At 31.2% G+C, this 21,314-nt stretch overlaps 1 protein-coding gene across 4 annotated transcripts in view; it reads right to left on the reverse strand.

Moving 5' to 3' along the window:
- Nucleotides 1-21,314, reverse strand: part of LOC106074157 (uncharacterized) — a 36,434-nt gene that overhangs the window by 4,860 nt on the left and 10,260 nt on the right. For 3 of the 4 annotated variants that reach the window (XM_056005604.1, XM_013234888.2, XM_013234886.2), the window contains exons 6-26: nucleotides 20,148-20,264; nucleotides 19,440-19,515; nucleotides 19,057-19,205; nucleotides 17,859-17,959; nucleotides 16,769-16,908; nucleotides 16,199-16,397; nucleotides 15,681-15,773; nucleotides 14,382-14,505; nucleotides 11,579-11,655; nucleotides 11,200-11,404; nucleotides 10,290-10,379; nucleotides 10,070-10,142; nucleotides 9,252-9,325; nucleotides 8,566-8,690; nucleotides 7,793-7,908; nucleotides 7,467-7,579; nucleotides 4,676-4,823; nucleotides 3,952-4,121; nucleotides 1,981-2,066; nucleotides 1,309-1,375; nucleotides 1,035-1,205 (exon numbers count right to left, since the gene is read on the reverse strand). In XM_056005604.1, coding sequence (XP_055861579.1) covers nucleotides 1,035-1,205; nucleotides 1,309-1,375; nucleotides 1,981-2,066; nucleotides 3,952-4,121; nucleotides 4,676-4,823; nucleotides 7,467-7,579; nucleotides 7,793-7,908; nucleotides 8,566-8,690; nucleotides 9,252-9,325; nucleotides 10,070-10,142; nucleotides 10,290-10,379; nucleotides 11,200-11,404; nucleotides 11,579-11,655; nucleotides 14,382-14,505; nucleotides 15,681-15,773; nucleotides 16,199-16,397; nucleotides 16,769-16,908; nucleotides 17,859-17,959; nucleotides 19,057-19,205; nucleotides 19,440-19,515; nucleotides 20,148-20,264 — 2,514 coding nt within the window. The remainder of the gene's footprint in view (nucleotides 1-1,034; nucleotides 1,206-1,308; nucleotides 1,376-1,980; nucleotides 2,067-3,951; nucleotides 4,122-4,675; nucleotides 4,824-7,466; nucleotides 7,580-7,792; nucleotides 7,909-8,565; nucleotides 8,691-9,251; nucleotides 9,326-10,069; nucleotides 10,143-10,289; nucleotides 10,380-11,199; nucleotides 11,405-11,578; nucleotides 11,656-14,381; nucleotides 14,506-15,680; nucleotides 15,774-16,198; nucleotides 16,398-16,768; nucleotides 16,909-17,858; nucleotides 17,960-19,056; nucleotides 19,206-19,439; nucleotides 19,516-20,147; nucleotides 20,265-21,314) is intronic. The other variant, XM_056005605.1, reaches the window with a different exon arrangement.

Consider the following 21,314-nt stretch of genomic DNA (forward strand, 5'->3'; position numbering starts at 1 on the left):
TATAGGCCTACTTCATGGATGATTCATGACCACCAAACTAGAAATAACATTTTACCAAAAGGAAGAAACAATGGTCTTCTAACAAGTAGATTCATGAATAAACCTTTAATCATAGTAAAGACTTATAGAGCTAGTCTAGTAGACATAGAGCCATGAAGTTCTGCCATGTTTCAGATTGGATCCAACTAGAGCTAGTCTAGTAGACATAGAGCCATGAAGTTCTGCCATGTTTCAGATTGGATCCAACTAGAGCTAGTCTAGTAGACATAGAGCCATGAAGTTCTGCCATGTTTCAGATTGGATCCAACTAGAGCTAGTCTAGTAGACATAGAGCCATGAAGTTCTGCCATGTTTCAGATTGGATCCAACTAGAGCTAGTCTAGTAGACATAGAGCCATGAAGTTCTGCCATGTTTCAGATTGGATCCAACTAGAGCCATGAAGTTCTGCCATGTTTCAGATTGGATCCAACTAGAGCTAGTCTAGTAGACATAGAGCCATGAAGTTCTGCCATGTTTCAGATTGGATCCAACTAGAGCCATGAAGTTCTGCCATGTTTCAGATTGGATCCAACTAGAGCTAGTCTAGTAGACATAGAGCCATGAAGTTCTGCCATGTTTCAGATTGGATCCAACTAGAGCCATGAAGTTCTGCCATGTTTCAGATTGGATCCAACTAGAGCCATGAAGTTCTGCCATGTTTCAGATTGGATCCAACTAGAGCCATGAAGTTCTGCCATGTTTCAGATTGGATCCAACTAGAGCCATGAAGTTCTGCCATGTTTCAGATTGGATCCAACTAGAGCCATGAAGTTCTGCCATGTTTCAGATTGGATCCAACTAGAGCCATGAAGTTCTGCCATGTTTCAGATTGGATCCAACTAGAGCCATGAAGTTCTGCCATGTTTCAGATTGGATCCATGTTTTGCATTTTTTTTTTCTAAAAAATGTTTTTTTTTTTGAGTCCTGTGGAAAGTTCCCACAAATCAGAGGCCTATGTGCATGAAACCAGACAATACAATTTTTAAAAACTTACATCAGATATAAGAGATCTGTATAGCAAAAGTCTATGAACTTCCATAAAATCCGACATATCCCGAAGTTTCATCAATTTTTCATCCAAAAACATTATCACTGATTTCATGTTAGATGAGCTTAATGGATTTCCTCCCCTGATTGGCCCACCATTTTGATAATGAAAGGCAGCCTGGAATGAAGCATCTTATACAAACATACACATCAAAACAGTGTCTTAAATATATTGATAAAATAAAATATATAGGAAAAATAATTTTGTTGGAGTTACTTACTCTTTCTGGAGTAGAGAAGACAGTTGTATAAAATTGAATGGGGTCATCCTGATAAAACAGTTGATTTCTGAAAAGTAACAAACTTAATTACTTGCTTCTAATTTAATGTTATTTGAACATCATATCAAAGTAACTTTTAAACATTGGAAACAGAGTAGAATTTGAATTGCAACAAAAACTATTAGTGTTAGTGCATTTTATATTTTATTTGTACACTTTAAAAAAGTTACAATTATTATTTACTAAATAAGTATTACGACAAAATATAAAACGCCAAACTATACCAGATGGGTGGACAGAAAAATATAAAGGTGCAGACCTTATAGAGAAAGTGGAGATGGATTGATCACACCCTTAGAAAAGATACCAACAACAGTTCTAGACAGGCCTTTGAGAGGAACCCCCAGGGCACAAGACCTAGAGGAAGACCAAAAAGATTATGGCGAATCAAGATAGTTACTAGATGAAGCTGAGAGGACAGGAAAGAGATGAGAAGCCATTAAAAAAACTAGCAAGAGACCGTGGACAGTGGCTTGTTTTTAATGAGGCCCTATGTTCCATTAGGAATGCAAAGAAGGTTGATGATGATGAAATAAGTATTACATTAAAATTTTGATACATTTAATAAAACAAAAGAGTATCCAATAAATTTTATTTTCTTTCATAACTTACTCAAGGTCTCCCTCTCCTTGCATGTAATGTAAAAGAAACTGTTTTACGACAGGTACATATCTCCAACCATCCATCATAAAATAACACTATAAAAAAATAATATAAAGCTTTAAACTATAATTATATTATTAATTTTATTTTAGACTTTAAAATTAAGACACTAAAAAAATAGTTTCTTCATCTAAAATGAAAAAGAATGCTGTAAAAATAAACTATATCTAAAAGCAGAAAAAAATATTGTGTTCAATATGGATGTTGCCCACATATTAACTTCGTTTTTGATTGTATTCTCTAACACAGTGGTTCTCAAACTGGGGTCCACAGAACCCCATTAGTTTGTGAGGTGACTGATGGGGGTTGGCAGAAAGTTGAAAATTGTAGAAAATTAAAATAACCTCTTCACTAAAAGACAGCTTATCCCATCAGATAATCTGAATAATAATCAACTTCCCCTAAACTGACTGGGTATTGAGCCCTTTTGAGCGTGAACAAACTCAGATCCCAATCATAGATTATTATTTTTGTTCTATTGGGGGGGGATGTGTTGTATGCAGCTTTGAAGGACATGGTCATTATTCTTTGGTGAAGCTCCACAAGTACAAATCTCATTAATCTATATTTTTATCTTCCGGAACATGTGTTGTGTTCTGAGACAAAATATTTAATGTTGGTCATGTGAGGGCAGCTTTTAATAGGCATCTTTTATCTTGTGTGAGACCTGATCCATTTCTTCAACTCATTTCTTCTGGGTAGAGAGGGAATTCAGATTGTTTAGTTGTTTTCCCATATTATGCCAATATGTCTGCTTTTTCATTGCTTTCTAATTCAATGTGGCCTGTGATCTGTTGGAGAAATGTTACCTTGCTGTTGTTGAGATTTACAAGAACGGTCCAGGCATCATTCATGAAGACAATCAGGCTGTTCAGTCTATTAATATGGTAGATGCTAGCTCTAGTGCTCCTCTTTCTGATATGTGGCTGTCCAAGAGATCCCAGTTGCAATAGACCAATTACAGATGAATGTATACAAATGCAGGAGTAGCTTCTTGAAATATCCACAAATGAGAAACTAAAACCAATGTGTAAACATAGAGACCACAACTTCTGGTTTCAAAAACATACCCAAAGTTTTATCTTGCATTATGGGCCATTGTAAAGAAGTTGTTGACTGCTTTCCCATCTTCTTATTTGGTACAATGTGGATTAATTGCTGTAATAAAACTCATCACAAATAAAAGAAACCAACTCACAATGTGTGTTCAGTGAGACTGGCATAAATACACTCATAAAATCTCATACACCTCACATTCATTTGACAGTTTAAACAAAAAGTTTCATCTTAATAAAACTCCTTCAACAAATTGTTGTTTTTTTTTTAATTTGTTACATATATACTATGCATTTAAGTAGCTTTTTCACTTTGGGGTCAGTGGCAGTTTTGACTATATAAAGGGGTCCTCGGGTCAAAAAAGTTTGAGAACCTCTGCTCTAACACATAAAATACATGTTGGAGTCACAAAGTGGTAGGCTATCAGTAGACTCATACATTTCTATTGATCTAATCATATATTTCTATTGATCTAATTATACATTTCTATTGATCTAATCATACATTTCTATTGATCTAATTATACTTTTCTATTGATCTAATTATACATTTCTATTGATCTAATCATACATTTCTATTGATCTAATCATACATTTCTATTGATCTAATCATACATTTCTATTGATCTAATATTACATTTCTATTGATCTAATGATACATCTCTATTGATCTAATGATACATTTCTATTGATATAATCATACATTTATACTGATCTCAATGAATAAATCTTTATATGATTTTTTTTCATTACATTTTTATTTTATAACATTTAAAAGTGCTTATATTTTTGAACACTCAATAATGATATTGAGAAATCTACTTATAATAACATCAAATTTTTCCAGAGCTTTGAATCAACTAACCTTAAGATAGACAGGCTCCTTCCTCAACACTACCATCTCAACCTCATTGAAAAAACCCATTTTTTTATTTATAACTTGTTCCCAAGACCAGCGAGTTCTGTCTTTGCCAAGAAAAACACCAAGGATAGGAACTTTGTTGTCAGTAACAATTTCCCAAATATGTTTTTGAACTATTAAATAAAAATATGTCTGATAAGTAAACATTTTTTAAATTAAATCTCCATTACATGTAGGCTATAAGTTTAGGATATTATTCTAAAAAAAATTAAATTTGAAATATATTTAATTATATGATTAGCTGAGAATAAAAATACTTTTATTTATTTTAAATCAATTTTGAAGCCTGTAAGGGTGATGTGAAAAGTAACTATTTTCATACTTTGAAATTTTAAAAATGTAATTGATAAGTGAAAATAAAATAATTATAAACATTTGCTACTTTTATCTTTTTTTTAAGGTTTATAATATGGTAAAGAAAAATTGTAAGCTACATGAAATGATCTTTTAGTTCAATGATGTTTCTTGTGTACATTAGTTTTTTTTTAATTAATGAAAAGCAAATAATTCAAACATACTTTTAAACATTCTTAACACCAATTGTAAGTAATGACACCACAGCATACTTTTGTATTGAAAATTATACCACTTTGATAGAATTTGAGAACAAAGGATAGAAATAGGAACAAAAGTTAAAATAGGATTGAAATAAAATGTGACATTTTACCCATAACAGCAAAGAGCTGTGCTGCATCTGTCTCACAGCCACTAGGACCCTGAATATAATAGTGCTCATCTAGGTCAAGCTGTGTCAAGTAGGGGGACATTTTGCCATAGAGAGCTGAAGGCCCTGTCAGTCCCAGGCAGATACCAATCTAAACAATAAATGTTTGTATGTAAAGAAATACTAATTTAAATAAACAATATATACAAACAACAAAATACTTATACTTAAAGGATGAACAATTTAATTGAAAACATTTATATTTATACACTTATAACAAGAAGAATTTTTGGTCTTGATATAGCATCTTTAGCCACATTAAATACATTTTGGCTTGTCTACCTAATAAGGCTTGTCTTCGAGTCCGAAGATTAATGAGGAATACAATATTTCCCGTGGCTGCGCTGCCCCAGCTGTGACCTGCATATTTTGCCACATCCAGGGCAAGTATAACCATTGTCTGCAGGTGGTCGATTTAAATTTCTTTTCATCGTCTGCGTTTGTCTTCGGCAGCAGATTTTCTTTTGGTCTCAAATGTGTATCCTGTGTCCTTCGTGAGTGACCTCCAGCTGTCTCTCAGCCAGGTGCTCTCTTCTATGTCAGCTAAGGAAAGTTGACGCCTAAGCTGGTCTTTGAAGCGTTTCTGTGGGGCGCCTCTGTTACGTCGACCACCTTTTAGCTCACCAAAAAAGACTGCCTTTGGCATACGTTCGTCTCCCATACGGGATACGTGCCCTGCCCAGCGTAGCTAACGGACCATAAGGAGTCCCTCTACACTGTCCATACCGGTGTTCACGGTCCTGCCACCGTATGTCCATGATGGAGCGCATGGTGAAAGCGCTCAAGAAGTCTTAGTTGTTTTTTATATAGTGTCCATGTCTCATAGCCATATAGAAGGGTTCTAGTTTGACTTGTCACCCTTTTTGTATAGGGATATGATTACGGAATTCGGAAGTTCAGGTGGGACCACGCACTTCTCCCAGCATAGAGCGAACAAGTCTGTTAGCCTCTTGGTAAGGGCGACACCACCCATTTTAAATATTTCAGCGGGAAGTCCATCAGAGCCAGGTGCCTTGTGTTTTTTGAGCTTAGATATTGCAGTTTCAATTTCTTCAGATGTCGGTCGGTCGTCGAGCTCCTCTCTTATAGTTTTCTGAGGGACATTTGCCAGCGATTCCTCCCATATGTGCCTTTTATCACCAAACAGCATACTGTAGTGTTTTGTCCAGCGATTTAGTATGTCCGCCTTGCTGGTAAATAGTGTAGAACCATCGGATGATCTTAGCGGTGCTGTAGTCTTTAAGAAAGGACGATTGACAAATAAAGTGAAAGATGGCCGTCATGAGATAAGTTATCAGCAGCAAGATCAGAAGTAGTCTAATCGTTCTCATCTCTTACAATATTTTCCACTACTTCCACCACACTTTGGCCTTTGATGATAAATTATGAGCGCAGAGCAGCATGATCATAATTATTCAAATCATACGTCTATCTCTTAAAAGATTTTTCCCAACTTTCACCACACCTTGGCCTTTGATCATTACATCAAGCAATAGGCGCAAGATAATATTGACATCCATACAACAGAAACAATATAACAGAAACAATACAACAGAAACAATATAACTAAATACAAACTCCGTATTACAATATATCTACTTATTTACATATATAATTTCATTTCTCAACAAGTATGAAGAGAGTAGGGGTTATACACTATAATAACATATCAAAAAGCATCTAAATAAGCATTTTATATACAAAAGCAAAGCCCTTACAGCACAATTACCCAATAACTAAGTAAAAAATATTTAATTGGAGATGAAATGACCGGGGATGAAGTGACCGGGGAAGAAATGATCGGTCCCCATTTTATTTTAATAAGTCAAATGTAAAAACATGTTATAAATTCTAGCTATAATGAATGCATCTTTAGATATGTACAAGACTTTTCTTGATAGAAAGAAATTTAGACTGATATGAAAAAAAAAGTATTAAACTGTTAAAAACTTATGTAGAAAAATAAACTTTGAACAATATAGAGATTTATACATAAACTTTAACTACTATACCAAATGTATAGCCTATGCATAGACAAATGTTTTACCTTTTAAAACTCATTTATAAAAATTTAGTTGTAATTTAAAAACGAATTCACATAGAATTTTCAATGCCATATTAATGACAGCTTCTATTTTCTATTTTCCAACCTCGATGTAGAATTATTACAAAGTTTTTATATTTGCACAGAAACATTCTGTGAATTTTTAAAAAGATTTAACAGTATTAAGCTGTGAGTATTGGAGTTTCTGGCTTGAAAACACTAAGAAATAGCCAATGGATGAACAATCACAGAAGTAACTCAGAATAAGTGCAAACCCTATTGATTTAGATCATCTTATTCAAGCTTGAAGGAAATCAGAGTTTCAAAGCCATATTTGTGCACATGATCAATGAAATCATGTTGTTATGTAATTTAATAACAGAAGCCTTACAATCAGCATTGAACATTTACTATACAAAAATAAACAGTAGCTGCTAAGTCCACAAAAATAAAGGAACAAAGAAAGGTCTTGTTTATGGCTATTGTGTATGTATTTACAGTAGAAAACAGTAAAATCCACATCCCAAGATTTAAATATCTTAACAAAGATAACTAATTAAGTTACTTAGAAGAGAAATATTTTCCCTATCTGTAGCCAGGTATGCTCAGACTGCAGAGTTAGGCAGTAAAAATCAAAGTAAAAAGCATTATATTTAAATCATCCTTATTTATTTGGGTTCTCAAATTTACCTTATAAGGTCCTTTGCGCTGTAAATAAGACTTGTTTATCAGATTTTCTTGGATGCATTGAATTACAGGGAGATAACCACCTGGATCTAATAAAGCTATGGCAGTAGCTGGTCCTGATTAAAACATACCCTTGGTAGTTAAAAATTTACAAAATAAAATTAGCTAAACTATCAGGAATAAAAAGAAAAACATTAAAAATAAAAGAAAATCATAGAGAGATCCTATAAAGGAAAACAAAATAGAGAAATTAGAGGGAAAACAAGAGAGAGAGAGAGAGCAAGAGAAGGAAGAGAGAAAAGAAAGTATAGGAAACCAAAAAGACTTACCACATCCATCACAACCAGGAAGTTGATAAATAAAATTTTCTTGGTCAATTAATTGTGCAGTCTTTGTTAATAGGCGGTCAAGCAAAACTGATTCTTGCTCAAAACATAAGTCCATCCTGGTCACATGAATGTATATTCAAATTATAACACTATACTAAATAAAACTAAAAAAAACTAATGAAATCCAGACAGATAGACAGTATCAGGTTATACTATCATTCATGTAAATGACATTTTATTCCTAACCCTTATTAAATTCACATCAGTTTATAATATGGCCACAGTTTGTAACATGGCCACAGTTTGTAACATGCAGTTTGTAGCATGGCCACAGTTTGTAACATGGCCACAGTTTTTAACATATGCAGGTCAAAAAGTTATAAAATGTTTCCTTTGAAAAGGATGCAATGAATTAAGGGGAGACTATTGTGTATTATAACTTATTAGGAGGAGGAAATGGAGTAATGTTACAGCACTTAAATGTTTCTATTTGAATCTCAACTAAAGGCTAGTTTATAATGTTAAAAAACATAATAAATTGTTGACATTTACAAAAAGGAAACTGTACATTGTGCTGGTCAAATGATAACATCTTTAACCAGTCAATTGTGACAACAGACAAATATTTTTTGAACAAACAAACAACAAAATGAAATTAAAAATTTAAAAAAACATTTCAAGAAACTTAATATTGTAAAGACTTTGTTTTCTCCTCAGCCATCTATTTTATCTTTAGAGTTCTTATTTAAACAACAATTGTTCATATAACTTACCTCATAGCACAAGCTCTACAAAATGTAATAAAACTGGGATAAGGATTTGCAGGAGGTTTGTTCTCTTCAAATATTTCTTCTAAATATTTCTCCCACATTTCATCCAAATGAGTGTCCACAATATACTAAGCAGAAATATGATTTTGTTTACAAGTCAATCATTGATTAGTAGTAACTGCTTTTCAAGTAATTATTAAACATTAAACAAAAAAATTCACACCTATAAAAGTATGTCTTTTTCATTTATGTAAATGTACTCAACTCAATGTATTCAAATGTACACAACCTAATGAGCTCAAATATACTCGACTCAATGTACTCAACTAAATGTACTCAACTAAAGGTACATATTTTTAAAATGTAATGTAATGAAAAGGCACAAGATCAAGAGTAGTTTTTGCTTTAAATAACTATTGCACCAGATGTCTGTAATCTATTCTTCTCTTTTGAATGATTTTAATACACCAATTGTGTAGAATGCTAATTAATGTATAATCCAGTTAGCACAAACATTACAACCAGATTCTTAATATCCTATTGGCTTTTAAACACTTGTGACTCTTGATTAATCTATTTGGTTTCCTGTTATGTTCCATATAAATTCACTGTGTCATATATTTAGTGTCATGTAATTTACAAAATACATTAAAGTTAAAAATATCTTTAAAATATCATATTAAAAATACCTTCATTAAAACAGATTCCTTTGACATTATTTTAGGAGCTGTGTCTTTTTCCATACATTTTGATACAACAATGGCTGTTCATCATGACAAAATAAATGAGTTTTTAAATCAAATCTTTTCTGTTGATACTATATTTCTATTATTACTAGCCATAGTTCATTTTATTATGAGTGAAACTAAGAACATCTGTCCCTATAACTTTTTACTCCAGGATTATTTTCCATGTTCTTATTGAGTTATTTACTTAGCCCATGTTATGATTAAACTTTAATAACTTTTTGTTTGTTATCAGAAAAGGTTACAATTGGTAAAGATCATAGGCAAATGCAATGCTATTTAATTTTTATAATAGTTAAAGTTTTTTATAATTTTGATTACAAAATGGGACAAAAGGAAAAGTGACTGTGAAGAATCTTTAGATCTAGAATCAACTTTGTGAATACAACATTAAATTATTTGTTTAAAATAAAATAAATTATTCTTATAAAAGCATGTAAAATGAACATTTGAGGCTTACTATTCTATCTCTTTGCTTAATTAAGGTACCACCTTTAACCATATCATATTAAGTAAAAAAAAAAAATTTAAAAGAAAAAGAAATCTGGAATCTATTCAAGATAATGTTGTAAGCAATCAAAAGCATTCAGGGAAGAAATAAAAAAAAAACAATGAAACTTTAAACATTGACAATTGAAGCATCAATGCGATGGGAGCTTATCATTTCTAATAAACGATGAAAGCATCATAACAATGAAAAAGAGTTAATAATTTATTTTTCTTCACAATAAGTTTGGAAATCTTTTCTCAGATTTACTTACTAGAATATTCATGTTTCATTATGTTCTCATCTTCAAAACCATGTTTCATTATAGTTTCTTTGGCTATGCTGTCCTAGCATCAAATGAAAAATGAAGAAAGTTCATTTTGTGAATTAGATTAATAACAATAAAGCTTGATTTTTTTAGATACTTGATTCTTCAATATAAATATTGAAATAAAAAAATAAAAAATAAAAATAAAAAATTTGTAACAATATACTCTTTGACCAGCAACTTGGGGATTTCTTGTGTGAGAACGTGGTTTAAAAATGGCTTCTGGAAATTTTGTATGCAACTCTTCAATTTGAGCCTAAATAAAACAAATTAACAATTGAAATTGATCACACTTGTGAAATGATTGTATCCAAAAATATTATAAATATTTTATTTAACATACAGACCTATAAATATTTTGGCCTGTAATTTTAAACAACTAATAGTTTAATTTTTAAACCACGAATTATACAGTAAGCCTATAGACTATTCTTGCTAGTTATTTAGTTGACCAATAAAAATTTGTTAAAAAGACATTTGTTTGTAAGACAATTTTGGAAGAATATTGTTATGACCCTGAATTGCACACTGTCATTTGGCGCGATATTGTACACCATGGGTCACAATGGAGGAACAGGGTTAGGGTTAGAGAATGAAAACAAGGACACTTTTGCTGTTATTAGTTTGGCTCTAGATTTAATTTCTTATTGATGATTATGATGAAGTTATTTTATAATCCTTTTGTGGAGGTTATTTGGCTAAGTTATAACAATATAGTTTAATGGTCAGTGCCAACAGTATAAGAACTCCATAGTTTCCAATATACTAAGGATGATGAATACCAATAAACTTTATAAAGTCTTGTCTATGTTTCTAACTATGTTGAAATGTTTGTATGTTTCAGATGTTCCTTCAAAGACAAAGATAATCTACTTCCAAGTCCAAACCTCCAGCAGGACAATGGGGATTAGCAGCAGGATGTGTATGAACCCGGGACCATAAGACTGCTAAACAACAGTCCAGCAAGCATATGGATAACCAGACAGCCATAGACACAAATACTAAACTAATTAGATTATAAACTTAGCAATATATATAATCCACAAAATATACCAATTTTGATAGATAAGAATTACCTTTATAAGAGGACACCAGTGTAAAGCATCTTCAGAGAGACGCATCAGACTTGTTAAAATAAAGCTCTGCTGGTCACGCAAGGTCAGCATAGTCAAGGTAAGATGAGGTTCTGAGCTCAGTTCTTTGTCACTGACATTCATCAACTCATTCACCTGGGAAGACAAAGTTTTACCTACAGCTCTAAGGTCAGAGCTACGCTCATGTCTGGAGATAGTAGAAAAATGATAATCTTATTTGTATTATCTAACTCTTAATATAGATTTTATGTAAGGAAAATCTTTGATAACATTTTGTATTGACTAAATAACATTTTGCACCATACATTTTCTAGCATGATAATCTAAATATGTCTAAACATAAATATAAGCATTTACTTACAAGCTCATAGCAAGCAGTTCATCAATTTCATTTTTATATTCTTGTAAAAATTGTCTGACTTTATGACCATCCAATCTCTAGAAGAAGACAATATGAAAAGTATACTAATATTTTATAAAATAAAATCACTCAACACTCTTTTTTTGACATTCTGAAAGATTTTGGAAATGTTTACACATTATGTAGATCCACATTGATAGTTTCATTGATTACACACACAATAAGGTAGGCTTACATTTAAATTGACAAAAGATATTGTGTACTTAAAATAGGAAGTAGTAAAATAAGCATATTTGTATTTGATATTTATTCAATTTTGCTCTGTGCAATGTTTATAGACATTTTTATGCATTATATTTATGAACTAGAAATAATAAAGCTTCTTTAATGCACAGTTTAAAAATTATCCCTTTCAGATCATGTGATCTATAGGGTTTATAATATAAAGGTGAGCAAATAGATGCTATCTTATTAGATTTTTCCAAGGCTTTTGACAAGGTTCACCACCATAGTTTGCTTAAAAAATTAAAATATTTGGGTATTGATGGTCCATTGCATCAGTGGATTAAGGATTTTCTGATAGGGAGAGAACAAACTGTAATAATCAAAGGCTCAGCGCCTATAACAGTAAACTCAGGTGTACCTCAAGGAACAGTCTTAGGTCAACTACTATTTTTAATTTACATAAATGATTTACCAAATTGCATTAGTTCAGGAACAAAAGTCAGATTATTCACAGCATTTGCATAATATATAGAACAATAAAAACAAGATCCCTCAGTTTGGAAGCCAAACACTTTATAATACCCTTCAGCCACCATGCTCCCAATAATGCAAATTAATATTCATCTTTAATTGTCCCAAAGTAAAATAGATTTTTCATCCTTTTTCTGCATGCTTTTACCCAGTTCTAGAGATATTGTGACATGAATATATGACTAACTTTTAAACTTTGTTAAACACTCAAGAGGTTCATAAGAAACCAAATTAACATTTTCATTATCAATAATGTCTTCATGTTAATTTTCTGTCAAAATGCTAAATATCTCAATGTTATTTTCCATCCAATAAACTTTTTGCAGTCTAGACTCACAGGCATAAAAACATTTGTCATTAGACTAATTAGCAGTTTCATAATCTTTGTATATTTTTTTTTGTCATTCCAAATAGTCTTTGAATTAATGAGTGCTGGTTCTTCTCCATAACCTTCTCAACCATCTTTGTTTTCCACAAAATGCTAGCTTGTAATTAAACTGCCACTGTTTCTTGCAGTATCTTTGTAGTCTTTCAAAGCATCTACCACTATCCTTTCTAAAATGGATAACAATAAAGACATGGCAGAGTTTTGTTCATGGTGAAGTTTTTGTTATGTTGGCCAAGACTTGGTCAGGATTGCTTAGAAGACTAATAGTAATTTAGTTTTATGAAAGTTCTACTCTAGCCTTCTCTGGCAAAGTGATTGATGGTTTCTCCTTCAACTTGTACCAGTTTAGCAAGTTCCAATGAAGAGTGAAATTATATCAATGACTGGTGACATTTTATATCAAACAGGAGAAGATACAAGACAAAAAAGATTTCCATACACTGACAATAGAAGTGACTTTGACCTGATCATAATTACCTTCAAGCTGCATCTAAAAACAAGTTCATGGTCATGGAAGGATAAGTTTAAATTGATAATTAACAGTGAGAGTAAACTTTATTTTTTTTGTCTTGTCTCAGAATTCAAAAAAAATAAAGTAAAAAAAGTTTTTAAAATTCCTGATGTTTTTATTTTCTTTTCTTTTACAAAATATCTTCACAAAACTATGAAAGGCCATGTCTTCAATTCCAAAAATTAAGGATGAGTACATTGTTTTACATGACTATGCAAACTAAGTTGCAACCTTCATATTTTAAAACATCTAATGCAGACAAAGCTGTTGTCCACTGGGGGGTCTATTTACGTTCTCTTTTCCTCTTATGTGCCTGTCTTTGGCAAGGGCTTTTCTTTGTCCTTTTTCAGATGTCATCTGTTGCCAGCTACTTTTCTTCTATGCCAATAAGGGCAAAAGGTGATCTTCTTTGGCAAGCTTAAAGGAGGTTGGCATAACAGAGGTGCCCCCCATAAGCATTATAAAGATCAAATCAGTGGCATAAAAGAAAGTAGCTGACAACTGATGGCCTCTGAAAGAGACAGCTGGAGAGCTCTCACAAAGGCTGTGAGACAAACATTTAAGACTCAAAGAAAAGCTATTATTGAAGACAGGCACAGAAGATGGAAAGAAAACTTAAATAGAACAACAGTGTACAAGGCTTAGTCTGCAAGAGATGCGGGAAAATATGCAGGTCACAACTGGGTCTGCATAGTCAGGTGAATCACTGCACACATCCTTAATCTTCGGAATCAAAGACATTGCTATTATTTATAACCAAGACCTACAATTTGTAAATGTTGGTTCTGTCCCAGTATACAACACAAAGCCTAGGCACTAATGCTTACACACAGCCAGACAAGCAAAACATAGAACCAATGAGCTACAGCAGCAATGCTGATGACTTCCCAATGCAGCACATGACTAAATGCACCTACTGTTATCTCAGTTCAATTTTGTTAACTTTTATCTAAGCTTTAGTAATTAGTTTAAAAGATGATAAGAAATGAAAACAAAAATGAATGAAAAATAGTATTAATTTGTGAGTATATTAAACTTTTTAAAACCATTATTAAAATATATTTAAATAAGTTTATAATCTTCTGAAAATTTAAAATAACTACAAAAACATTGACACAAATGCAACACCAAAAGTTATGACAACTGACCTGTATAAATCCTCTTATGAGAGCCCTGACAGCTTTATTTTTCTCTCCTAACATATGAAGTCTCCCTGCTGTTCCATTGCAAAGCTTGTATAATTCTATTAGAAGAGCTGTATCAGTAGTTTTTCTAGGAAATCAAGATTAGAATATAAACAATTTTATTTAAACTTTGTAAATACATTGGGAATTTATTAATCTAGAGTAATCCATTAAATAGTAGATTATAAGAATGAATAAACATTTTATAAAACTCTAAAATTATTTTAAAAATCTACTGATTCTAAAAAAACTAAAATGGTTTATTATTTTATAAAATGAAATTATAATACTATTTTTCCTTTCTTTTTATATTACTCTTACTGGATTTAGATTTTTTTTTAATTTCAAAAGAAAATTAACAAAAGTATGGAGTGCTCACAAGAAGAGAATACAAATCAATAAATAAAGACTGAAAGCAAAGACCTAATATACCATGAAAACAGATGACACATAGTGTACACATAGTGTATCTTTGACAACATTCCATGGGAACCTAACATGTGTGAAATAAAAAGACTCAGTAAATGCACAAAAAAGGCTACAAATGGAGGAACAATAAAAGCAGAGATGAAAATGAGAATCTATTAGAAGTTATTATATAAAAAAGAAGACTAAACTGACAAAAACAAAGCAAAGGAAGCATATGCAGTGAGCAAACAGATAGCCATACTCAATTGATCTCAGAAAAAAAGCAATTTAAAAATGCTATATTTGTGAAATGTGGTCAGAGAATTCACTAATCAGCCCTCTCCCTTCACCTATTGCATACAAATAAAATAATCACATGACTTGTCCAAAAGAAGAACAAAATCAACAAGGTCACATATGCAACCAATCAGAAGAATGGTTGGTAATTATAAAATGTATTACCAAACAACAAAGAAACTGGTTTGGCTGTGTAGTAACAAAACAAAAAAAAACAATGATACAAGAAAATTGATGGAGTGAAAACAAGATGAATGTCTTAAGGGCTAAAATTATCAACAGATCATCTGCTAATATCCACAAAACTTCAGCAGTAAAAGCAGAAAACTAAAGAAATGGAAAGTTACTAGGTTCAAATTATTTTGCTTTCTAAATGTTTTAGTACAATTACAAATAGAAAAACCATCTATTCTACTATTTTTACTATAAGTCTTTTTCCATGTAATTTTTAAAAAAGTTTTAACATTCAGTTTCAATCATATGATTTTGTAATAACTTTCTGAAATAAGTCAAGAAAACTATATTATTTGTATTCGCACATATGAGAAAAAAAATCACCTTTCCATTAAGATCAAAAGTATAAGATGATAGGCAATGTCAAACAGTTGAGCCCATGGGTCAAAGGTTACAATACGCTTCTGTAAATTGGATCTGGAAGTACATATTAATAATAAATTTTATTTTTTAAAAATGTTTTTAGACAATATAAGTTTGCTTTTGAGAACTAAGAAATATATATCTGATGAATTACAATGATCTTGCTTCCAAATGGCCAGCAGCTCAGAAACATTGTAAAAATCAGAAGACAACATATATTTAACATAATTTTTAAAGTTTATGGGTCAGTGTGGTCAAAGTGAAAGAAAGTAGTGAGGGAGGAACACTATAAGTTATAATGCAAAGTAGATTCATGATCCTAATTATACTTATTCAAACTATCATGTTCTTGTAAGTTTGTTACTGATTGAAATGTTATGCTCTAAATGGTTGAGCTAACTACTTTTTATCTATCCAAATTTACTGCAGTCTGGATATTTTTAAAGGGAACTAGATAATTTGAAAAAAACTTTCTGTACTTAATTGGACTTGTTATCTGCCAGGCAAATGCTCCTGATCCTGGATCATCTCCTAATCTAAAGCCATCAATAAGAGCTTTCCTGGGTTTTTCATGTTGTAACCGCTGATGAACATGGCGATGAATGTAGTGAAAGTCATCTTCTATCATGGCTGACATTTTTCTGTTAGTTATTCCTGCTGGACCTTGTGAGGGCTTAGCTGTTGTAGCACAAGAAATAATTAATGTTTATATTTGAATGTTTATCAAATCAAGGTTCAATAACAATTTTCATTATTTATTAATCATTAATGATGTAGACAATGTTTAAAGCTAGTTTAATATTCATTGTTTATGAATAATATTTTTAGGCAACATTTCACTGTATTGATTCCAGAAAATGTTTAATTTGTAATGCAACTTGACACTAATAAAAGTTTAAAGGTTGATAAATATATAGTTTTCCTACTGTTAACCACTTTCAAGACTAAGTCATAGTTGAGTTTACAAGCAGCTAATTAGAAAGTGCAAATATTTTTTCTACATTTCTCACATGGTTGTAAAACAAAACAAAGATAAAATTTCACATTACCAGAGGCTCTCCTGACATTAGCATAATCTATCATATTTAGTTGAGAGCTGAAGATTGACATATAACTTTCAGCATGAGTCTGATTGAGAAAGACACCTTCATGAAGAGAAGCCATGGGGAATTCAGCAAAGTTGGATAACCTGGGTTAATAAAAATTACCATTCATTATTAAAATAATGTATATGTCTCATAAAGCATAGCTACAAATTCATATATGGTTAAAAATATATTTGCTTATATGACATAATATGATAAATTGTTTATGTCCAAAATAAATAAATATTAGGCTTTATTATTCTACAATTATTATTATTATTAATCCCCATAACATACTTTTCAGCACATGAATTCTAATATCTGTTACATTGAATTAGAACAGCCTGATCTCCCTTTCCTTGCCTCTCTCTCCACTCTCTCTCTCTCTGTAGCCTTCTTTTTTTCTACCCTGCACATCATAATGCTCTCCAATATAGACTTTTGAGTTGAAATTGGAATGACCCACTCTATAACACTCTCAACACACATACTTTTAGCCTTTTTCTAGTATCACTTTTACTTTCCTTCCCCCTCCAACAAAAAAGTTAGAAATAAATACAATCACTGACTTTTCTTCTGCTTCTTAATTCATGATTAAAATATTTCATAGACTCTATGCTGCTTTTTGTCCAGAACATCCCCCACCCCCACTTTCACACTTTCTGACCCTTTTTCGACATCCTTTAACTTTTTTTTTTAACATTCTCCAATGCATTGACCCTTCACTACATACTTTTCAGACCATGAATTCTAGATATAGCAGTTTTTCCTTTTTTTATCCTTCAATAATAAAGCAAACACTATGCATGCCAAACACATTTCTTTAGACCATCAGTTTTTGGCCTAAAGGGTTAAATTTTTCAAAGGCCCCAATTCAATGCCCCCACCCTTCACTAATTTTGTATTGTGTTCTCAAAAAAAAGGGAATGTACTAAGTCTAGTTTTTTTTTAAGGAAAAAAGAAATCTCATTCATAGAGGTAGTATGTTTACAGTATCTCTGACTCCATTAAGGTAGTAGCTTATTTCTTATCTTAATTAGCCAAAGATACTAACCCTTCTTCTTTTTGATCCTCAGATATCTTCATAAATGTTAATGTGTATTGTTTCTGACCTTGAATGTACACTGGTTTGACTGGATCCATTCTAAACACACACTGAAACAGTGTCAATAAAAAGTGTATTATTTATAAATAATAATCAAAAGAAACAATTATTACAATATATATATTTTAAACAAAATGTATGTGATTTCTGCTTTGTAGTCTAGTTTTTTTGGTGCTTGTGTATCCTGTAAACAAAGCTGGCTGCCTTTATGTATTCTGAACAGAGTTTGTTATGTTTGAGTACTCTGAAAAGTGTTTGTTTTTGCAAAGATTATACCAACTCACTCTATTTGTCTGTCAGCATGGTAAAAAGTTTGTGCACGTTATTTCTCCCACACCCAATCTCCGATTAAGCTGAAATTTTGCACAATGATATCTTTTACCTACCAGAAAACTCTTAAACCAATCAATAAAATTGCCTGCATTAAAATGCTTCCCCACCTCCAACACAATTTACTAGCCCTCAAATTCTACAGATGTTCCATGTTCTTTGTAAAACTATGATCTCCACTTAAATTTAATGCAAACATTTTTTTTTATTTATAATTTTTGATTTAATTAGAGACCTACATGTTGTTAACCATTCCAAAGTTGTGCAACACATTATAATTAGCTACAGTCTTTACATTTCAAACTGTATTGATTTTCTCCACACACACACACTTTCATACAGATCTTTGTAAAAACACATTTGATAAACATACAGATAGTTACTCTGACAATTATATGGATTTGTAATTCTAATCCTAATCTAGATCTAGAGATCTGTGTAGAAATAAACATCAATACAAAACTGAAATGTAAGAAAGTTACAGCCCAAAAAATGTTAATAAGTGCTTAAAATGGAAAGAAGTAAAATTTTGTACTTAAGAAATTTAAATGTCCGCTTTAAAAAACATATTGGGTCAAAATTATGAGCCAAAAATCTTCTTTTTGGTAAATTTAACCATTGCAGTTTCAATCTTGAAAAAGGCTTAGTTGTTCCAGGGTTTTAGGCACAAGTTATGTAAAAACAGATTAAATGTTCATATTTTATCGTCCACAGCAAAGGAGAGAATTTTAATTATCAGTCAGTCATCAGGACTTCGAGTTATATATATAGTAGAAAAGAACAATTTTGTAGCCTGAAAAAATAGCTATTGATTTACCTCAGCTATAATGTATTTATTTCCTAGCACTGCATCACAGATTTTCTGTAACAACTCTCCTTTGTGAGCTAAAATAAATTCTGGGTCCCAAAATTCCAGGAGCCAGAGTTTCTCTGTTTCTGTGTTAGTTTGCACTGGTATATTTAGACCTGGTTAATAAAGAAAAGTATTTTTAATAACACTGAAATATCAGCTGTTTATGCTGTTTAATGTGGATAAAATGTTTGTATTTGCTGTTTTAGAATAATATGTACTAATTCAAATGTTTTACTGAACTTAACAATGAACTAAGTTGCCTTTGTCTGGAGCTATAAGATGATTAAAAAAATAGTGCACAATTATTGAAACACCTTACTTATCTACTAGTACAAAACCTTACTAACCTATAAGAATATGATGTTTACTTTCAATAAGATTGTCAATATCCATGATAACACTGTTCACAAAGATGGAAATAGCCTAATAGAACAAATTAATTATTAAGATTTTAAATATAATAACTATTTTAATAAAATAATTATAATAATAATGAAATAATCTTTAATATCCTTCAGAAGATTTGACTTAACCATTGTAAATCACACATAAAACATTATAAGCAGACAAAATTTATTTTTCATGTAAACATAACATCTGAAGTTTACATCAGAAAATAGGATTCTATTGAATGATTTTATTGCTAAGCAAACAAAAGAGTTTCTCTGTTTTTTTTGTGATCTGTGTCTTATATCTTATCTGTGATAGTAAAATATCAAAATCATGACCAAGAGGCTGTTTTTTAATGTTTGAAATCTTTTTAGCTTTCGTAAGAATGTTTTTATCAAGTAAGTGGGGACTTTTTGTTGCCAATTATCTTACTAGAAAAATGTTCGATTTTATTATGTCTTTTTTGTGTGTATTTTAGTCTTTAGTATATAGTAATAGAGTATTTATAACAGGTTATTTACTATTTATTTGTTTTCTTAATCAGTAACAATTTAAAGTGAAACCAAAAATTGCAATACAATCATTAGCATTTTGGAATAACTTTTACAATAATCTTCAATGGTATTAAAAATAAATAACAAAATTCTATTGATTTCATCTAATACCTCAGACATAAGTTTTCCTGTTATGAAAAACTCCAACCTGTACTGAGCAATGTGAACCTGTCTATAGAATGAGCCATGAAAGATGGCAGCCCCTACTAGAGCTATCATTACTTGATTCTGTGGAGATAAATGTTAGAGTTAAATTGTTGTTTTTTTAAGGGGCTTGGCAGCCAAGTGGTAAATCACTTGACTTTTGACTGAAGGGTCTCAAGTTCAAATCCTGGTAAGATTTTAAACATTCAGGCTTTCTGGAGGATTCTAATTAACTGTAGGTAAAAGGGAGTTTATCATTGTGCTGTCCACATGACTCTCTTATTAACTCTTGACCATAGAAATATGCTCCATGGATCTCAAAGTGTGAAAAGGGAACTTCACTTCTGATGTTTAATGCAAATATTAATAGCTTGAATATTTGCTCTTCTGTACATATTCCTGCTAGGAATCCTTAATCTGCACCCATTACACAATAGTTATATCAAATCTGGAGGAAGTGTTCAGCTCCTCTTTATTAGGGCTAGAAAAGAAAGATTTTAAAACATTTATTCCACTTTCAGTGATGGTGTTTCCTCACTGAGAATTACTCAAAAAAATAATTCATTAAGTGCTGGTTGTGTGTATGTATGTGTATGTATGTTTGTGTGAATGTTGTTAATTTGTGCATCTATATTGTTATTGTTATAGTAGTTATGCTGAGGTAGACAACTGTAGTCAAATTGAATTTCCATTTGTTTGGTCCAATTAAATTATCTTATCTTAATCTCAGTTTGAACAAGGAGCTCAGCATTCAGAGACGTATGTGCCAAAGAAATGTTTCCAAATTCCTAATCTCCTCTACACTGAACAATATGAAAAATAGTTATTAATTTTTTTGAATGAACCAAGTAAACTAAAATGGAGAACAAAATTTGTAGAATAAAAAAAGCTATAGCAAATACATTGATAGGTCAATTATAAAAATTTAAAAAAAAGTATATAGTCTGATTCATAAGATTAAATATTTTAGTTATTTTATAATTATTGTATTCAGTTTGTATAGATACATATTATATATATTTCTTTAATATATATATATATATAGGTTTAGGTTGAGATTGATAATTTAATCTATTTTATAAGCATACAAAAACACTTATGTATGTATCCATCTATCAAGAGATCTCTTACACT

This window comes from Biomphalaria glabrata, chromosome 12 (assembly GCF_947242115.1).
Source record: "Biomphalaria glabrata chromosome 12, xgBioGlab47.1, whole genome shotgun sequence".
Taxonomy (NCBI): Eukaryota; Metazoa; Mollusca; class Gastropoda; family Planorbidae; genus Biomphalaria; species Biomphalaria glabrata.